A 14,620-nucleotide genomic window follows, 5' to 3' on the forward strand; every position below is an offset into this window, starting at 1 on the left:
CGTCAGGTGCGCCAGGTAAAGGATGCTGCGATGAGTGCGGGAAATTAAAGAGAGATAGAGAGAGAGAGATGGAGAGGGGAAGAGATGTGGACGGATTAACTGCTGTAAAGATGCTGCAGATTACGGTAATAATATGTTAAAGAGAGAGAGAGAGAGAGAGAGAGAGAGAGAGAGAGAGAGAGAGAGAGAGAGAGAGAGAGAGAGAGAGAGAGAGAGAGAGATGAATGCAGACACTTGGATATGTGTGTGTGAGAGGCATAGACATAAATAACACCTCTTCCTCCTCCTCCTCCTCCTCCTCCTCCTCCTCCTCCTCCTCCTCCTCGTGAGACACTTCAGGTTGGCATCTTACCTGCGACATGACCTTCCTTCCCTTCCCTTCCCTCCCTCCCTCCCTCCCTTTTCTCCTTCCATGCACCTTTCCCTTAAATGGTGTTAAGCATAGAAGAGAGAGAGAGAGAGAGAGAGAGAGAGAGAGAGAGAGAGAGAGAGAGAGAGAGAGAGAGAGAGAGAGAGAGAGAGAGAGAGAGAGTCTGGACATACTTATCATACAGACCTTGTATTCCTTAGTGGGTGAAAGAAAAACAGTAATATGAATGGTGGTTATTACGAGAGAGAGAGAGAGAGAGAGAGAGAGAGAGAGAGAGAGAGAGAGAGAGAGAGAGAGGATCGTTATTAGAGTTACGATGATGAAAAGCAAAAATAAAACCAAGAAAAAAAATACATCATTTCAGTGATTTTTCCAGGTAGGGTCACAGATAAATATAATTAATTAAGAAATCACATGCCTTAATTAACACTGAAAGTCACCAATTTAATGTTAAGGCAAACTGTTGATGATCGTACAAATTCTCCCCTTGGTCTTTTGGTGTTAGAATGTTAAAGCAAAAAGTTAAAGTAAAGATCACCAGTCTTATTTATGTTTTATCTTGTGTGTTGTTGTTGGCAGCCTCTCTCTCTCTCTCTCTCTCTCTCTCTCTCTCTCTCTCTCTCTCTCTCTCTCTCTCTCTCTCTCTCTCTCTCTCTCTCTCTCTCTATCTATCTATCTATCTATCTATCTATCTATCTATCTATCTTTCTCTCATCCTTTCTCCTTCCCATGCATTCCTCAAGTTTTCCCTCACATTCCTTCATGCATCTTTTCATCTCTATCCATCACCATCCTCTCTCCTCTCTCTCTCTCTCTCTCTCTCTCTCTCTCTCTCTCTCTCTCTCTCTCTCTCTCTCTCTCTCTCTCTCTCTCTCTCTCTCTCTCTCTCTCTCTCTCTCTCTCTCTCTCTCTCTCTCTCTCTCTCTCTCTCTCTCTCTCTCTCTCTCTCTCTCTCTCTCTCTCTCTCTCTCTCTCTCTCTCTCTCTCTCTCTCTCTCTCTCTCTCTCTCCTCCTCCTTGCACCACCCGCCACCCACGCTAGCTTGTAAATATCACATGTTGATGCTAATGACCTGTGAAGCTGTCTTGTCCTTGGATTCGGTCAATTTGTGAGGGAGGCAGGCGAGTGTGTTGACAAGGAAGCTTAATATTAGTACCTCTCGCCTCCCACACTCACGGTACCGCTCTCCACCATGGCTATTTGTGGCTTCCAGGCTATATTTAACTATCCTGTGGCGTCATCAGCTGATACTGGTATATTTTTCAGGCTGATTTGCCGTGAAATGTAAAGGGTGTGCTGATTATTTTCAGTGTGGGGAGAGCGGCGCGTGGGTATTCGCTAGTCTCCCCTTAGATGGTAAGGAAAGTTCCGTTTTCTCTGGAGCCTTTGTTTACACACTCCATCAGCTGGGAGACGCCGGCCTGCTTGTTATGACTTCATTGCAAATTTACTCTAACACATTGGGTATCGCTTTAACGAATTTCCCGCTTTGTTCAGTGACACTGCAACACAGGCAGGTTGTGAAGTGCTTCATTGGCTTTATTTGAGTTAGGAAGGCTTGCAGCTTAACCTCACGCGTCGGTCGCCTCATCCCAGCAACATGGCGAGGTGAAAAAGCGTGCACTGGCCAAATATTAGTGTGTCGCGCCCCGGCTTGCGTCTGGTGGTGACAGAGTGGCTTCCTGCCCGCCGGGGAGAGGGAGGGAGGGAGAGAAGGGGAAGGGCAATGGGAGAAGAGGAAGTGCTTCTGGCGAAGCAACTAACAGCTGTATTTTTGTCCCCACAGGTGAGGGTCACGCAGGGTGCAGGTGCGGGCACAGGTGAGTGACTCTGGCTTTCTGGTACAAAGGTTTGCATATTCCACACTTGTAATGATCTTTTCTGTGCCGCGGTTTTGTGATGTAAGATTGCAGGACGGCGTGTCTTTGTGGCGGAGGGGCGGTGCTGGATAGCGGTGCTGGCTGCCGACCTTTTGCCTCTCGCTGTTCAGGGCTTGTGGGGTGGGCAGGGGACACCTGCACGGGACAGGTGTGTTGCGCCCACTTTCACGGTGAATCAGTGTAGCTTGGCTAACTGTAGCACCGCGCCGCCCTGTGTCGCAGGAATGGGTGGAGGGATTACACCGGAACTTAAAGGGCAAATATGCTAATGCATTCACCACGCGAAACAGGAAAAGTCACACACACACACACACACACACACACACACACACACACACACACACACACACACACACACACACACACACACTGCCACGCTGCCGGCGGTCGCCCTCGACTCCCGGAAACAAGAGTTAAGGTAAATAAATAAAGTAGATTAACTTCATTCATGGTGACTGGGGGTACGGGGAGGAGGGCAGGGTGAATCCTTGGCGAGGCCACGAAGGGCTGCGGGCCAGCCGCCGCGGGGCGAGCCTCCCCACGGCGGAGCGGGGGTCGCTTGATGAACGTCTTCCTGTAGAGGCATCCGCCGGTGGTCTCGCCCAACCCTGCCTTCCCCAGCCCAGACCTCATCCTCGTAGTGAAGGTCGCGCAGCACGCCGCGCCGCGGTCCGTTCCTCTCCTGTATGTTTTTTTTAATCAAGTCATTACATTATTACTCCCGAGAGACCCGTCTGGAACGGATGACCCCCGCGGGCCGCTGCACGTCCGAACTCTGGCGTCACGTGTGGCCAGATTCCTTCACGGAAGGATAATTTCCATCCTCCTTCCATCACCGGCTGGCTTCTTTACGCCCCGCCGCCCAGCGGTCTCTGTCCTGCCCGCCCGTCGACATAACGCCTCATGGTGAATTCTCTCGGAGCACCGCCGTCGCCCGACACCGACAGGAGCAGCGGGGGTCACCGAGTACCAGTTCTTGCCGAGTTTTCATTGGCCGCCGTTCGGCGACCCGCGAGTTCCCGGTTGTCGTGGCCCGGCGTGGCGGACTGGCGGCGGCCGTCCACGGGCAACCATGGTGTGGAGCCAGTGCAGTGTGGAGCGTTGAGAGGGGAGGGTGTGTCCGTCCGGAGCCGCGAGGGAGTGACAGTGCTGGTGATTAGGTGTGTTGACAAGGGAGAGGGAACGGGGGAGTGATAGCACTGGTGTCAAACTTTAGCACCAGGTGGAGTGTTGACGTGTCCCGCGTTGTCAGTGTGTGTGTGCGACGCGAGGGACCGCTGCCATGTGCTTATGAGTGACCACATCACGGTGCCCTCTGTAGCGGTCCAGTACTCTCTCTCTCTCTCTCTCTCTCTCTCTCTCTCTCTCTCTCCCTCTCTCTCTCTCTCTCTCTCTCCTCTCTCTCTCTCTCTCTCTCTCTCTCTCTCCTCCCCCCCATAAGATAGCACGGTACCTGAGGCTACTGATTAATCTGTGTGCCGAGCCGTGGCCTGAGGGTTGCTAACAGACACAATCACGACGGCTATACGTGTGGTGTCTGGTCTGTCTGTCCTTCCACATGACCGACTGAGGAAGGCTGGCAGGAGCAGGAGGGGGTAGGAGGGGGAGGGGCGCGGTGCTTGCCTGCCTGGACCACGCCGCTGTCTGGCCTGTCACACGCTGCCCGCATCCCCGCCGCCCCCACCCTCACCGGATGCTTGTTGTGCCCCTGGGACTCTACCCGTGACTCAGTGATGCGTGGGAATGCACGGGGCAGGCAGGGGCGTGGCGGTGGTGGCGGTGTCGGGCGTGTGACAGCTGGGGACGAAAGGGCGCCTCGGAGGTGGGAGAGAGAGAGAGAGAGAGAGAGAGAGAGAGAGAGAGAGAGAGAGAGAGGAGAGAGAGAGAGAGAGAGACGGTGCCATTGTCCGGAGAGAGGGCGGTTGGAGGAGAATGCGCCTTTTATCATCTTAGATTTTAATCAGAGTGTTTTGTAGTTTTTCAAGAGGGAGTGTGGAGGAGAGGTGGAGGGGTGGGCGGGGAAGGGAACCGCCCTCCTCTTCATTTTTTTCTTCTTCATATTTCTGCCTATCTTCCCACGTATTCCCCTTGTCTTGACCGCTTTCCTCCTCCTCCTCCTCCTCCAAGGTAGAGGCTCTTTGGCTTACAGTTCAAGGTCACGGTGATGCAAGAAGAGGAGGAGGAGGAGGAGGAGGGAGATGAAGGTGAGAGGAGGAGGAGGAGGAGGAGGCGCTCAGCTGACAGCCGTTGGAGTTACCTTGAAAGTTAAAACAAAACTGTTGAAAACTTTCTTACTTGGTTAATAAGTATGAGTCTCGGATACCTCTGAAATAACCAGCTTGACCGGTACAAACAACAACAACAACAACAACAACAACAATAACAACAATAATAATAATAATAATAATAATTGAAACTAATAGAAGAAAAATCACCAACATTATCTCTGAGCTTGAAATGTCGGTGGTGTGAGTTCCCACGGCTGTTTAAGATCATTCAAGACAATTAAGTAATACGGTGATTAGCAAAGGAGAACCCGCCATAATAAACGGGGCCTTTTTTATGAGGTTAACAAGGCGTAGGAATTGCAGTTATCAAGAGGATGGCGTTGTACAGTGAGATAGTGAAGTGTAGGGGAAGAGTTAAAAGAGTAAGATAAGGTTTGTAGAGAAAGATAGGGAAGTTTGAAGTAAGATAAAAGATGTGCAGAGTAAGATTAGAGATTAAGCGTTGTAGGGAAAGATAAAGGCGTGTATTGTAAGATAAGAGTAAGATAAGACGGAAAAAAGTAAGATAAAAGATGTGCAGAATGAGATTACAAATATATGTGACGTTGTAGGGGAAGAGAAAACGAAGAGCCTAAAAAAAAAGAGAAAATAAAAAAAAATGCAAGACGAAGAGGAAGATTAGCAATAATAAGAAAAAAAATGTACCTAATCTACAGAATGAAGTAAAAATTGAAAAAATAAATAAATAAAAATACACAAAAGACCAAAAAAAAAAGAAATACATAGATTAACGTAACAAAAAAAAAAAAAAAGTGAGAGAAACTGAAGACGAGAAAAAAACAAACAAGCAAACAAACAGAAGAAGAAATAACAACACCATACCATAGAATTAACAAAAAGAAAAAAAAAACGAGGAATACAAAAGAAAATAAAAAGAAACTAAAGAAGAACAAAACACAAGAAGAAAACTGAGACGAACAGTGATGAAAGTAATAATAAGTTAAAAAATATTCTCCCCTACGCACTTTGATGGGGTTTTTGATGAAGGGCGTGAGTGAAACTAAACAACTGAAGGAGGGAGAAGGAGAGTAGGCCTAAATGGAGGGTTTTTTATTGCAGTTTGATGGGCGTGTGTGGGGGAGGACGTGCGTGTAACCTCGTGACTCCAGCATTCTAAGGGCGTGGGCGTCTTACCAACAGAGGGTGGGTCGTACTAGGATCGTGTGTTGAGAATGTGTAGGAGAAAACTGTTATGTAGGAGTGTAAATTGTAACGTAGGATAACCTGTATAAGAGAGATGTAGGATTGTAAAATGACAGAAGGATATATTTTCTAAGTATTTAAGTGGTTGAAGGATACTCTTATAGGAGATAGGAAGGACTGAAGACTGGCACATGGTAGGAGAGATGTAGGAGTGTGGTAGGAGAGATGTAGGAGTGTAGAGAGGCAGAGAAGAATTTTTTTTTTTTTTTTAGAAGAGGTGAAGGCGTTGTCGAGTGGAGAGAGAAAATAACATAGAATACCACGTGATAGGATTGAAAGAATGAGATATAAGGATACGTAGGATAAAGAGTATTGGGAATTTTTCTAATATCGAAGGATGGATTAAAGGATGTGTAGGATAAAGGCAGGAGTAGGATTATGAACAGGATTTGAGTGTTGTATATAGAGTGAAGGCGTTTAGCTATTAGGATGAGAGAGAGAGAGAGAGAGAGAGAGAGAGAGAGAGGAGAGGGAGAGAGAGAGAGAGAGAGGAGAGAGAGAGAGGAGAGAGAGAGAGAGAGAGAGAGATTATCGCGTCAAGAGTTTGATAACGTGAATGAGTTAGATCCGGTGGAGAGGAGGTGGAGGTGGAGGTGGAGGAAAGAGGTAAAAGATATGGAACAAAAGAGAGCTTGGTGGAGAGGAAGGTGGAGGAAAAAAAAAAAGACGGAAAAAACCAGTGGGAGTGTGTGGTTTGTTTCCCGTACGTATGTGTGTGTGTGTGTGTGTGTGTATGTGTGTGTGTGGTTAGGGGGGAAAGGGAGGCAAGGGTGGTATTTTGGGGAGAGAAGTGGAGGGGAGGAAATGAACGGAAGAGGGAGAAAGAAGACCGGTTCTAGATAAAGCAAAGTGATGAGAGGAGGAGGAGGAGGAGGGAGGAGGAGGAGGAGGAGGAGGAAACGAACTCAAACTTAGAACATATGGTAGAAGAAAGGCCAAGATATTCATAGGAGGAGGAGGAAGAGGAAGAAGAGGAAAAGAAGGAGGGAAATAGCACAGAATCTAGTGAAGAAGTGGAAGAAGGAAGGATAGCAACAGAATAAGAAGAGGAGAAGGAAAACACGATTAATTAATAAAAGAAGAACTAAAAATAAGTGCAATTCAAGTCAGCCGTGGATGAAATAATGATAATAAACACTAGAGAAACAATAGAAGGAAAAAGAGAAGGAGGAAAAAAAGAGACAGATAAATAAACCAGAGACTAGGTAAAGATGAGAATAAATAAACAGAGGGAATAATCACTTACTAGATAATAATAAAGAAAAACACCAGTAGAAAGAAAAAAAAATGAAGATAAAATGGATAAAAGCGAGAATAGAGATAAAAACAGAGAACATATATCAACAAACAGCACTAGAGAGAAACAAAATAAAAAAAAGAAAAAAGAAAACGGAAAGGAGGAAGGAGCAAATAGCCAGACAGACAGCCGGTCGGAGGTGGAGGTAGAGGACAGGTAGAGATCAGGTGGGTCTGGCTCAACCTGTTCATTCATTAGCTCTCCTCAGGTGGGTGTGAGGCAGTTATCTCGTGATTCCCAGTGATGGAGATTAGATAGCCTGGCGGAGGAGGGTGAAGAAGAGAAGGAGGTGGAGGAGGAGGAGGAGAGGGGGATGTGGTCGTGATCTAGAGATAATACTAATGAGAGGAAGAAGGAACATTCTGAAGTTACGTTGTTGTTTGAGCTTTGGTAATTATATAAGAGAGAATGTGAGAGAAGTTGGATTTGAAAATGATGTGAAATAATTGCGATGCTGTGAAGGGAATTAGAGAAAGGGAAGTAGTTATTGGTGAACTGCGACGAAAAAATTAAGGGAAAGAAAAGGCGTAATGGAGGAAGTTAATGTGAATGAAGTTGAAAAAGAAAAGCAGTGTAAGATAGAAAATTAATATGAAAGATAGGAGAGAGAGAGAGAGAGAGAGAGAGAGAGAGAGAGAGAGAGAGAGAGAGAGAGAGACGAGAGAGAGAGAGAGAGAGAGACTGACCGACCTCATGTAACTAACCTAAGCTAATCTACCCTAACCTAACCTAAAACCACTTGGACCCCACAGTGATAAAAGAAAGAGAAAAAAAAGAAAAAAAAAAGAAAAGAAAGCAACAAAAAAAAAATCACAACAAAAAGAAAAAAACTATAAAAAAAAAAAAAAAACACACACACATGAGCGTAATCAAATGTGTGGGCGTGCATGAGCGGCGAGCGGGCGTGGGGCGGAGGATGGGGCAGCGCGGCGGTGTAGAGGGGCGGCGAGGCGTGGGAGGCGCGGTTTTCGGCAGGATGTTCCAGTGTATTGCCTCCACACCCAGGGCAGAGTGGGGATACAGCCAGAAGGAAATGAGGGAGATTTTTCCAGGTGAGTGCTCAGGTGTGGGGTTCTAATTAGTCAGGTAACAAATAGATGACTTGTGGGTATCGTTATTTTTCCTCTTATTTTTATTTTTTTTCCTCTGTTTTTATTCTTATTAGGTGATTTTCTTATAGGTTAAACAATTATAATGGTAAGCTTCTTTCTTTCTTATTTGTTGTTGCTGTTGTTGCTGTTTTTTTCTCTCTTTTTTTCTTTTTCCTTTTTTTTTCATTAGCGAGTCTCCTCAATTAAAAAAAATGTATTAATGGGCTTCTTTTACTTTATTTCTTTCTCTCTCCTTTGTTTTTCTTCTCCTCCCCTTCTATTTTTTTCCTTCTTGATAGCATAAGATGAACGACCAGCGTTTTCCTCGTCTTCTTCTTCCTTCTTCTCCTTCTCCTACTCCTCCTTCTCCTTCTTCTCTTATCCTTTCTCTGTTTCTCCCATTTCCCAATCTTTGTGACAGGTTAAAAATATATCAAAGAATAAAGAAAGGATTAAAAAAAATAGTCAGACCAGGTGTGTCAGGTAATGGGCAGTTGTGGTCACGTGTGGTTACTTGAGACAGGTATCAGGTGTGGTTAGGTGGATCATGTTAGGACACGTTCGTTAAGGTTAAGCTGGGTTAGGTGATTTCATTATAATTTTTTGTGTGTTTGTGTACTGTTATTTCATTGTTATTTCTCAAGCAGGTGTGTTAATTAGTGCAGGTGTGCATACATGTGTGGTTTCATTAGAAGATGGTGGATGTGTGTTTCAAGTGTAAGGTGGAAGTCTTTTGTTTTATATATTTTCTGTTTTTTTTTTTTTCTCTGTTTTATTTTTTTATGTAATTTGTTTCTTTTTTTCTTTTTTTTCTTTTCTTTCTTTTTTTTTTTTTTTTTGCTATACATGTTCGCTTTCTTTAAAAAAAAATGAGAGGATGTGTGGAGTTTGTTACAGACGGGAAGTGGAAGTCTGTCTTTTATCATTCATAGTTTTCCCTTTTTTTTTCTTTCCTTTTTTCTTTGTTCTTTTCATTTTTTTTTTCGTAGAGCCAATTACTTTTTTCTTTACATTTTTTTTCTCTTTGGTCGACTTCCTTGTGCATTAAAAAGTAGAAGATCGCGAAAATACGTGAATTGTTACTCATGAATCAGATGTTTGGAGTTGTAAAGGTACGTAGGTGGTTTAATTAAGAACAAATGAATGTATGGAGTCTGCAGCAGGTGGAAGATTAAGACAGTGAAACCTGGACAGTTATTCATTACGCAGGTGTTTCAATTTGTAAAGGTATCTGTAGTTTAATTAAGACCAGGTAGATGTGTGGGGTATCTACAGGTGGGGGATAATTAGGTAAGTGGAATTATTCATTTCTGGTATGTGGATTACAATTTATTAACCAGAGGTGTTTTGTTTAGGTAATAATTCATGTGTTCTGATTAATAATAAGTGGATATATTGAATTTCTAAGAGTGGAAGGCGATTAGACAAGTGGAATTCGTATCAAGTGGATGATTGAGATCGTGGTATTTGGATCGTTATTTGGAGCATGAAGATAACCTTGCTACAAGTGGAAGTGGAAGACTGTGAAGGTGGAAGATGAATTGGGCAAGTGGAATTCCCATAAAACACATGTGGAGGAACTGACTTTGTGATTTAAATAGTCACTTTAAAGCAGGTGGATGTATTAACTTTGCTACGAGTGGAAGCAGTAGAAGACTCTGAATGTGGAAGACGATTGAACTTGTGGAATTCTCACTAAACACAAGTGGAAGAATTGATTTTTCGGTATCAGAATCGTTATTTATACCATGTGGATGTACTAACGAGCGGAGGTGGATGATAATTATACATGTAGCACTCAAAGTAAGCATGTGGATGAGTGGAGTTAGATTTAAAGACCGTCTCGACAGAAAGTGGATGTTGTCGTTAATCAGAAGTGGTGGAGAGTGGAGATCATACGTGGGCGGCTTAGTGGAGCAAGTGGAAGTGTGGTTATGACGTGCTGGTGGATCTGAAAGGAGGTTAGGGTTAAGGAAAGAGGTGGAGCAGGTGGAATGATAAGTGAATGCCCGAGGTATGGCCAAAACAGGTGGCTAATTACGACGGGTGGAATGGTGAGAGAGAGAGAGAGAGAGAGAGGAGAGAGAGAGAGAGAGAGAGAGAGAGAGAGGAGAGAGTGAGGAGAGAGAGAGAGACGAGAGAAGAGAGAGAGTAAAAATAAACATGATAACGAGGGGTAAAAAAACACGAGGGAGTTTGACACGTGTACAGGAAATTTCGATTATACTCTCTCTCTCTCTCCTCTCTCTCTCTCTCTCTCTCTCTCTCTCTCTCTCTCTCTCTCTCTCTCTCTCTCTCTCTCTCTCTCTCTCTTTCTCTCTCTCTCTCTCTCTCTCTCTCTCTCTCACGGAAAGAAAAGGAAGCAAAAATAGTATATCACAGTTTCTTCTTCCGTTGCAACAAAATTGACTGAGAGTTCCATCGTGCACCAGTCAACTAACCACATTGTTCATACGTAACCCCATTCCTCGAGATACGAACCCTGTAAAGTTGAAGACACACGATACATCCTCTTCGCTGTATTTCACTATCAACGTGGGACACTTGAAGACGCTTACCTCACAATCCCTCAAACTCTTCACTTAAATGCGCATTATGACAGCTTTTTGTTTTTCCTTTGGCGCATGCGTGGTGTAATCTAATTTATCTGTTTATTTAACCACTCCTCTTTCCCTTCTTGAGAGGTACGTTCATAATTCTTTTAGCCTCTTGAGGGTGATGATAAATTTCGTTCTCAAAACCGTAAACATTGTGTATAGCAAGTCACCTTTCCGCGTGTTTGTTTGCAGGGTGGTTTGAATAATAATCCTTTAGTCTCACCCCAAAAATAAACACTAGCGTAAACAAATCAATATAGCATTTGTTTTTGTTTTTTTGTTTTTGTTTTGTTTTTTACTCTGGTGTCATTAGTTTTGTAACCTACTGTACTCATTTCCACTGTGTTTAGCCTTAGCTCTTAATCTGAGGTTCTTTTATAGTCCTGTTAATTCATTTGTTGAGTAAATTAATGCTTTTCGTCTAATATATTTTTTTCTGATTTTTTTTTTCTTCTTCTTTTGGAAAGGGCAACTGAGCTGGTTTTTCTTCAACCTTTAAGTGTCTTGTCAGTCTTTCATTATCAGGTTTTGTACGATTGTCAGCGCAGAGAACAAGGAAGACTAACATTCTGAAACCTTCCCTTGTCTTCTTATGATAAAGTAAGAGTAACATTCTTAAACTCTCCCGTGTCTTCAGATGAGAGGTCGTATATAAGAGACATATTCTTAACATTTCCAACGTCTTGAGATTAGAGAACGTAAGAGCAAAGGACAAAGGATTTTTAAACGCCCTGACGTCTTATCTTGACATTTAACAAGGGATGTTACAGCGCCTTCCAAGTGTGTTATCATGATTCTACTGATAGCTTAACGAGGATTATGCACTATCACTATATAAAAACATCCATAACTACTCGTATAGTTACCCCTGTGGCTTTTAAAATAATCCTTATGAGAGGCGAAAAGATTTAAGAACACAAGGAAGGGAGAACAGAAGGTGACTGGACTTATGACCTCGACTGTACTTGTGCATGTTTTGTTCACTCGTGTTACATAAGCTGTCCCCAAAACAAAGAGGTACGAGGAGCCTCAAAAACACGCGACAGCTCCCGGTTGGTGACTGACTTGTGGAGGAGAGTCATTTCCGGTGCTGAGGACTTCTGCACAACCACCATCACCGCCATCACCACCACCACCACCGCCGCCTCGTTCTCCACCACCCTCTCTCCTCCTCTTCCTCCCCTTCCACGTCCCTCCTCTCCCGTCTCATAAATCCACTTCCTAGCTCATCACGTGCTTCCTTCCACTTCATTTAGACTTTCTCGCCGCCCCTGTTGACGCTTCTGCTGCTGCTACTACTACTACTACTACTACTACTACTACTACTACTACTACTACTACTACTACTACTACTATTACTACTACTTCTACTTGTTGCTGTTGTTGATGCTTTGACAGTCATAGCAGTAACAGAAGTTGTTGTGTTGTTGTTGTTGTTGTTGTTGTTGTTGTTGTTGTTGTTGTTGTTGTTGTTGTTGTCTGCTGCTGCTGCTGCTGCTGCTACTACTACAGATAAAACAACAACACTGACAACAATAACATCGACAGAAATTACTACTACTGCCGCCACTACTATTACTACTACTGCTACTACTACTACTACTACTACTACTACTACTACTACTACTACTACTACTACTACTACTGTCAAATCAACAACTTTCACTACTGCCACTACTACTACTACTACTACTACCACTACTACTACTACTACTACTATCAAAACAACAACAACAACAACAATAACAATAACGTTCACTATTATACTACCACCACCACCATCACCACACTGTTGCCACCCTCACGAGGTCTGCCCTCCTTCCCTTCCTTCGCTAATTTTCACCATTTAGCCAAAAGTCTGAAAGTACGCCATAACACTCTCCCTCTCTCTTTCCTTCCTTGTTTCCTTCCCCTCCTGCCTCCCGTCCCTTCCTTACACTCCTCCCGCCTCCTCTTCCCTCCCGGCCTTTCATCTCTTGCTCACTTCCTTCCTTTCCTCCCTCCTTCTTGTCATTTCCGTTTTCTTTCGTCCATCCTTCCTTCCTTCCGTGTCTTTTCCCCCTCCTTCACTTCCTTCCTTCCTTCCTCGCCTCCTATCCTTCGCGTTTGTAGGGAGAGATGAAGGAGAGTGAGCGAGTGGTGAGTAGAGGCAACTGTTGGCGGAGGGAAGCTAGGGTCCCTCCCTCCGCTCTCTCGGCCTGGGAGGGAGAGGGAGGGACGAGGAGGGAGAGGGAGGGAGAAGGAGGGAGAGTCAGTGATGGGCTGGTGGTGGGTAAGTGCGTACTACCACCACCACAACCTTGCCTCCCTCCCTTCCTCCCATTTCCCCTCTGTCACTCTCTCTCTCTCTTCCCCTTCCACGCTCCCTCCCTCACCCTCCCTTTCCCCGCGTCTCGGTTCTCTTGCTCCCTCACTCCCTTCTCCCCTATACCTCCGCCTCCCGCGCTGCCGCCCTCTCTCTCTCTCTTCCCTTCCTCCTCTCTCTCCTCTCACCTAGCGAATCCCTTCTCTCTCTCCCTTCCCTCCCTTCCTCCCTCATAGCCTCCCTTTGTGCGTGGCTCCGTCCTTTCCTCTTTCTCCCACTCCCCCACCCTTCCCCCAGCGCCCAACTCCGCCAACAGCAGTTCATAGTCAGCGTGGCTAAACTGGCCTGCCTCTCCCCTCCCCCCTTGCCTATCCGTCCCTTCCTGTATGCCTCCCTCCCTCTACTCCTCCGCCTCGTGTTTTGGTGTGTCTGCTCTCTCCGTCTCCCTCTGCAGGTGTTTCTCCGTCGTGTACAGCGTGTAGGGGTGTCGCGTGGCGTGATTCGTGTAGGCAGGAGTGGTGTGAAGTGCCGCTTAAGTGTTGCTGTGTAGAAGAGAGGGAGGAAGGGAGAGGAGTGAAGAGTTTAAAGGAGCCGCCTTGTGTTCCTGACTCGTTTATCGCTCTCCGCTCTCCTTTTCACCCGCCTCTTCCTTCCCTTCCTTCCTCCCGCCTCTTCCTCCTCGCGTTATCTCCGTTCATCTTCCTCCTTCTCTTCCCTCCTCTCTCTCTCTCTCTCTCTCTCTCTCTCTCTCTCTCTCTCTCTCTCTCTCTCTCTCTCTCTCTCTCTCTCGTCCGACCGACAAGAAGTGACGCCGATAAATCGTTTTCCCCGAGCGATGGGCACCGCAAGAAGCCGCCAGACGCCCCCACATGCCCCCTCCTCGCCCTCCGCCGTCCCTTGCCTCACGTGGGAGATAAGTGGGAGATTAGAGCGAGCGATTGCTGTGGGAAAGTGACTACGAGGTGGGACAGCGTTGCGCAATCAAGAAAGAAAATGCGCCGTAGACTGACTTTGCTTGAGATGATATAAATGTGACTGTTTTCCCCACGATAACTTAATGATGTGGGTTTTTTTCTTTTTCTTTTTCTTTTTTTGTACGTTATGTTCCTTCTTCCTTTTTTTCTTCTTATCTTCGTTCGTTCGTTCGTTCGTGCGTTCCTTCCTTCCTTCCTTTTTCCCAACGATAGCTTAATGATGTGAGTTTTTTTATTTATTTTTTTCCTTTTTTGTGTGTGATGTTCCTTCTCTCCTTCCTTTCTTCCTTCCTCATCTTTCGTTCCTTTCCTCTCCCTTTCCTTCCCTCATTCCTTGTTTCTCTCCCTCTCCCTTCCTTCCTTTAATTTCGTGTTTTATTTTTTGCATCTTTCCCTTTCCTTTCCTTCCTTTTCTTACCTCCTTTCTTTTTTCTCATCTCTCTCTCTCTCTCTCTCTCTCTCTCTCTCTCTCTCTCTCTCTCTGTCTCTCATGCTTTTTCTCCTTATTTTCTCTTTTTTATAGATAGTTTCATATACTCGTATTTTTCCTTCATTTCATTTGTGCCTTTCTTGTTCTCTCCCTTTACGCCTTTCATCTCCTTCTTTCCATCTATT

At 45.1% G+C, this 14,620-nt stretch overlaps 1 protein-coding gene across 5 annotated transcripts in view; it reads left to right on the plus strand.

Annotated features, from left to right (window-relative positions):
• Nucleotides 1-3,323: 3,323 nt before the first annotated feature.
• The window catches only part of LOC135112612 (SLIT-ROBO Rho GTPase-activating protein 1-like), a 126,133-nt gene continuing 114,836 nt past the window's right edge, over nt 3,324-14,620 (plus strand). For 3 of the 5 annotated variants that reach the window (XM_064027129.1, XM_064027139.1, XM_064027134.1), the window contains exon 1: nt 7,949-8,090. In XM_064027129.1, coding sequence (XP_063883199.1) covers nt 7,955-8,090 — 136 coding nt within the window. In that variant the 5' untranslated portion in view covers nt 7,949-7,954. Of the gene's footprint in view, nt 3,411-7,790; nt 8,091-14,620 lie in introns of those variants that run through there. The other 2 variants (XM_064027132.1, XM_064027135.1) reach the window with 1 other exon arrangement.

Source organism: Scylla paramamosain, chromosome 24 (assembly GCF_035594125.1).
Source record: "Scylla paramamosain isolate STU-SP2022 chromosome 24, ASM3559412v1, whole genome shotgun sequence".
Lineage (NCBI taxonomy): Eukaryota > Metazoa > Arthropoda > Malacostraca > Decapoda > Portunidae > Scylla > Scylla paramamosain.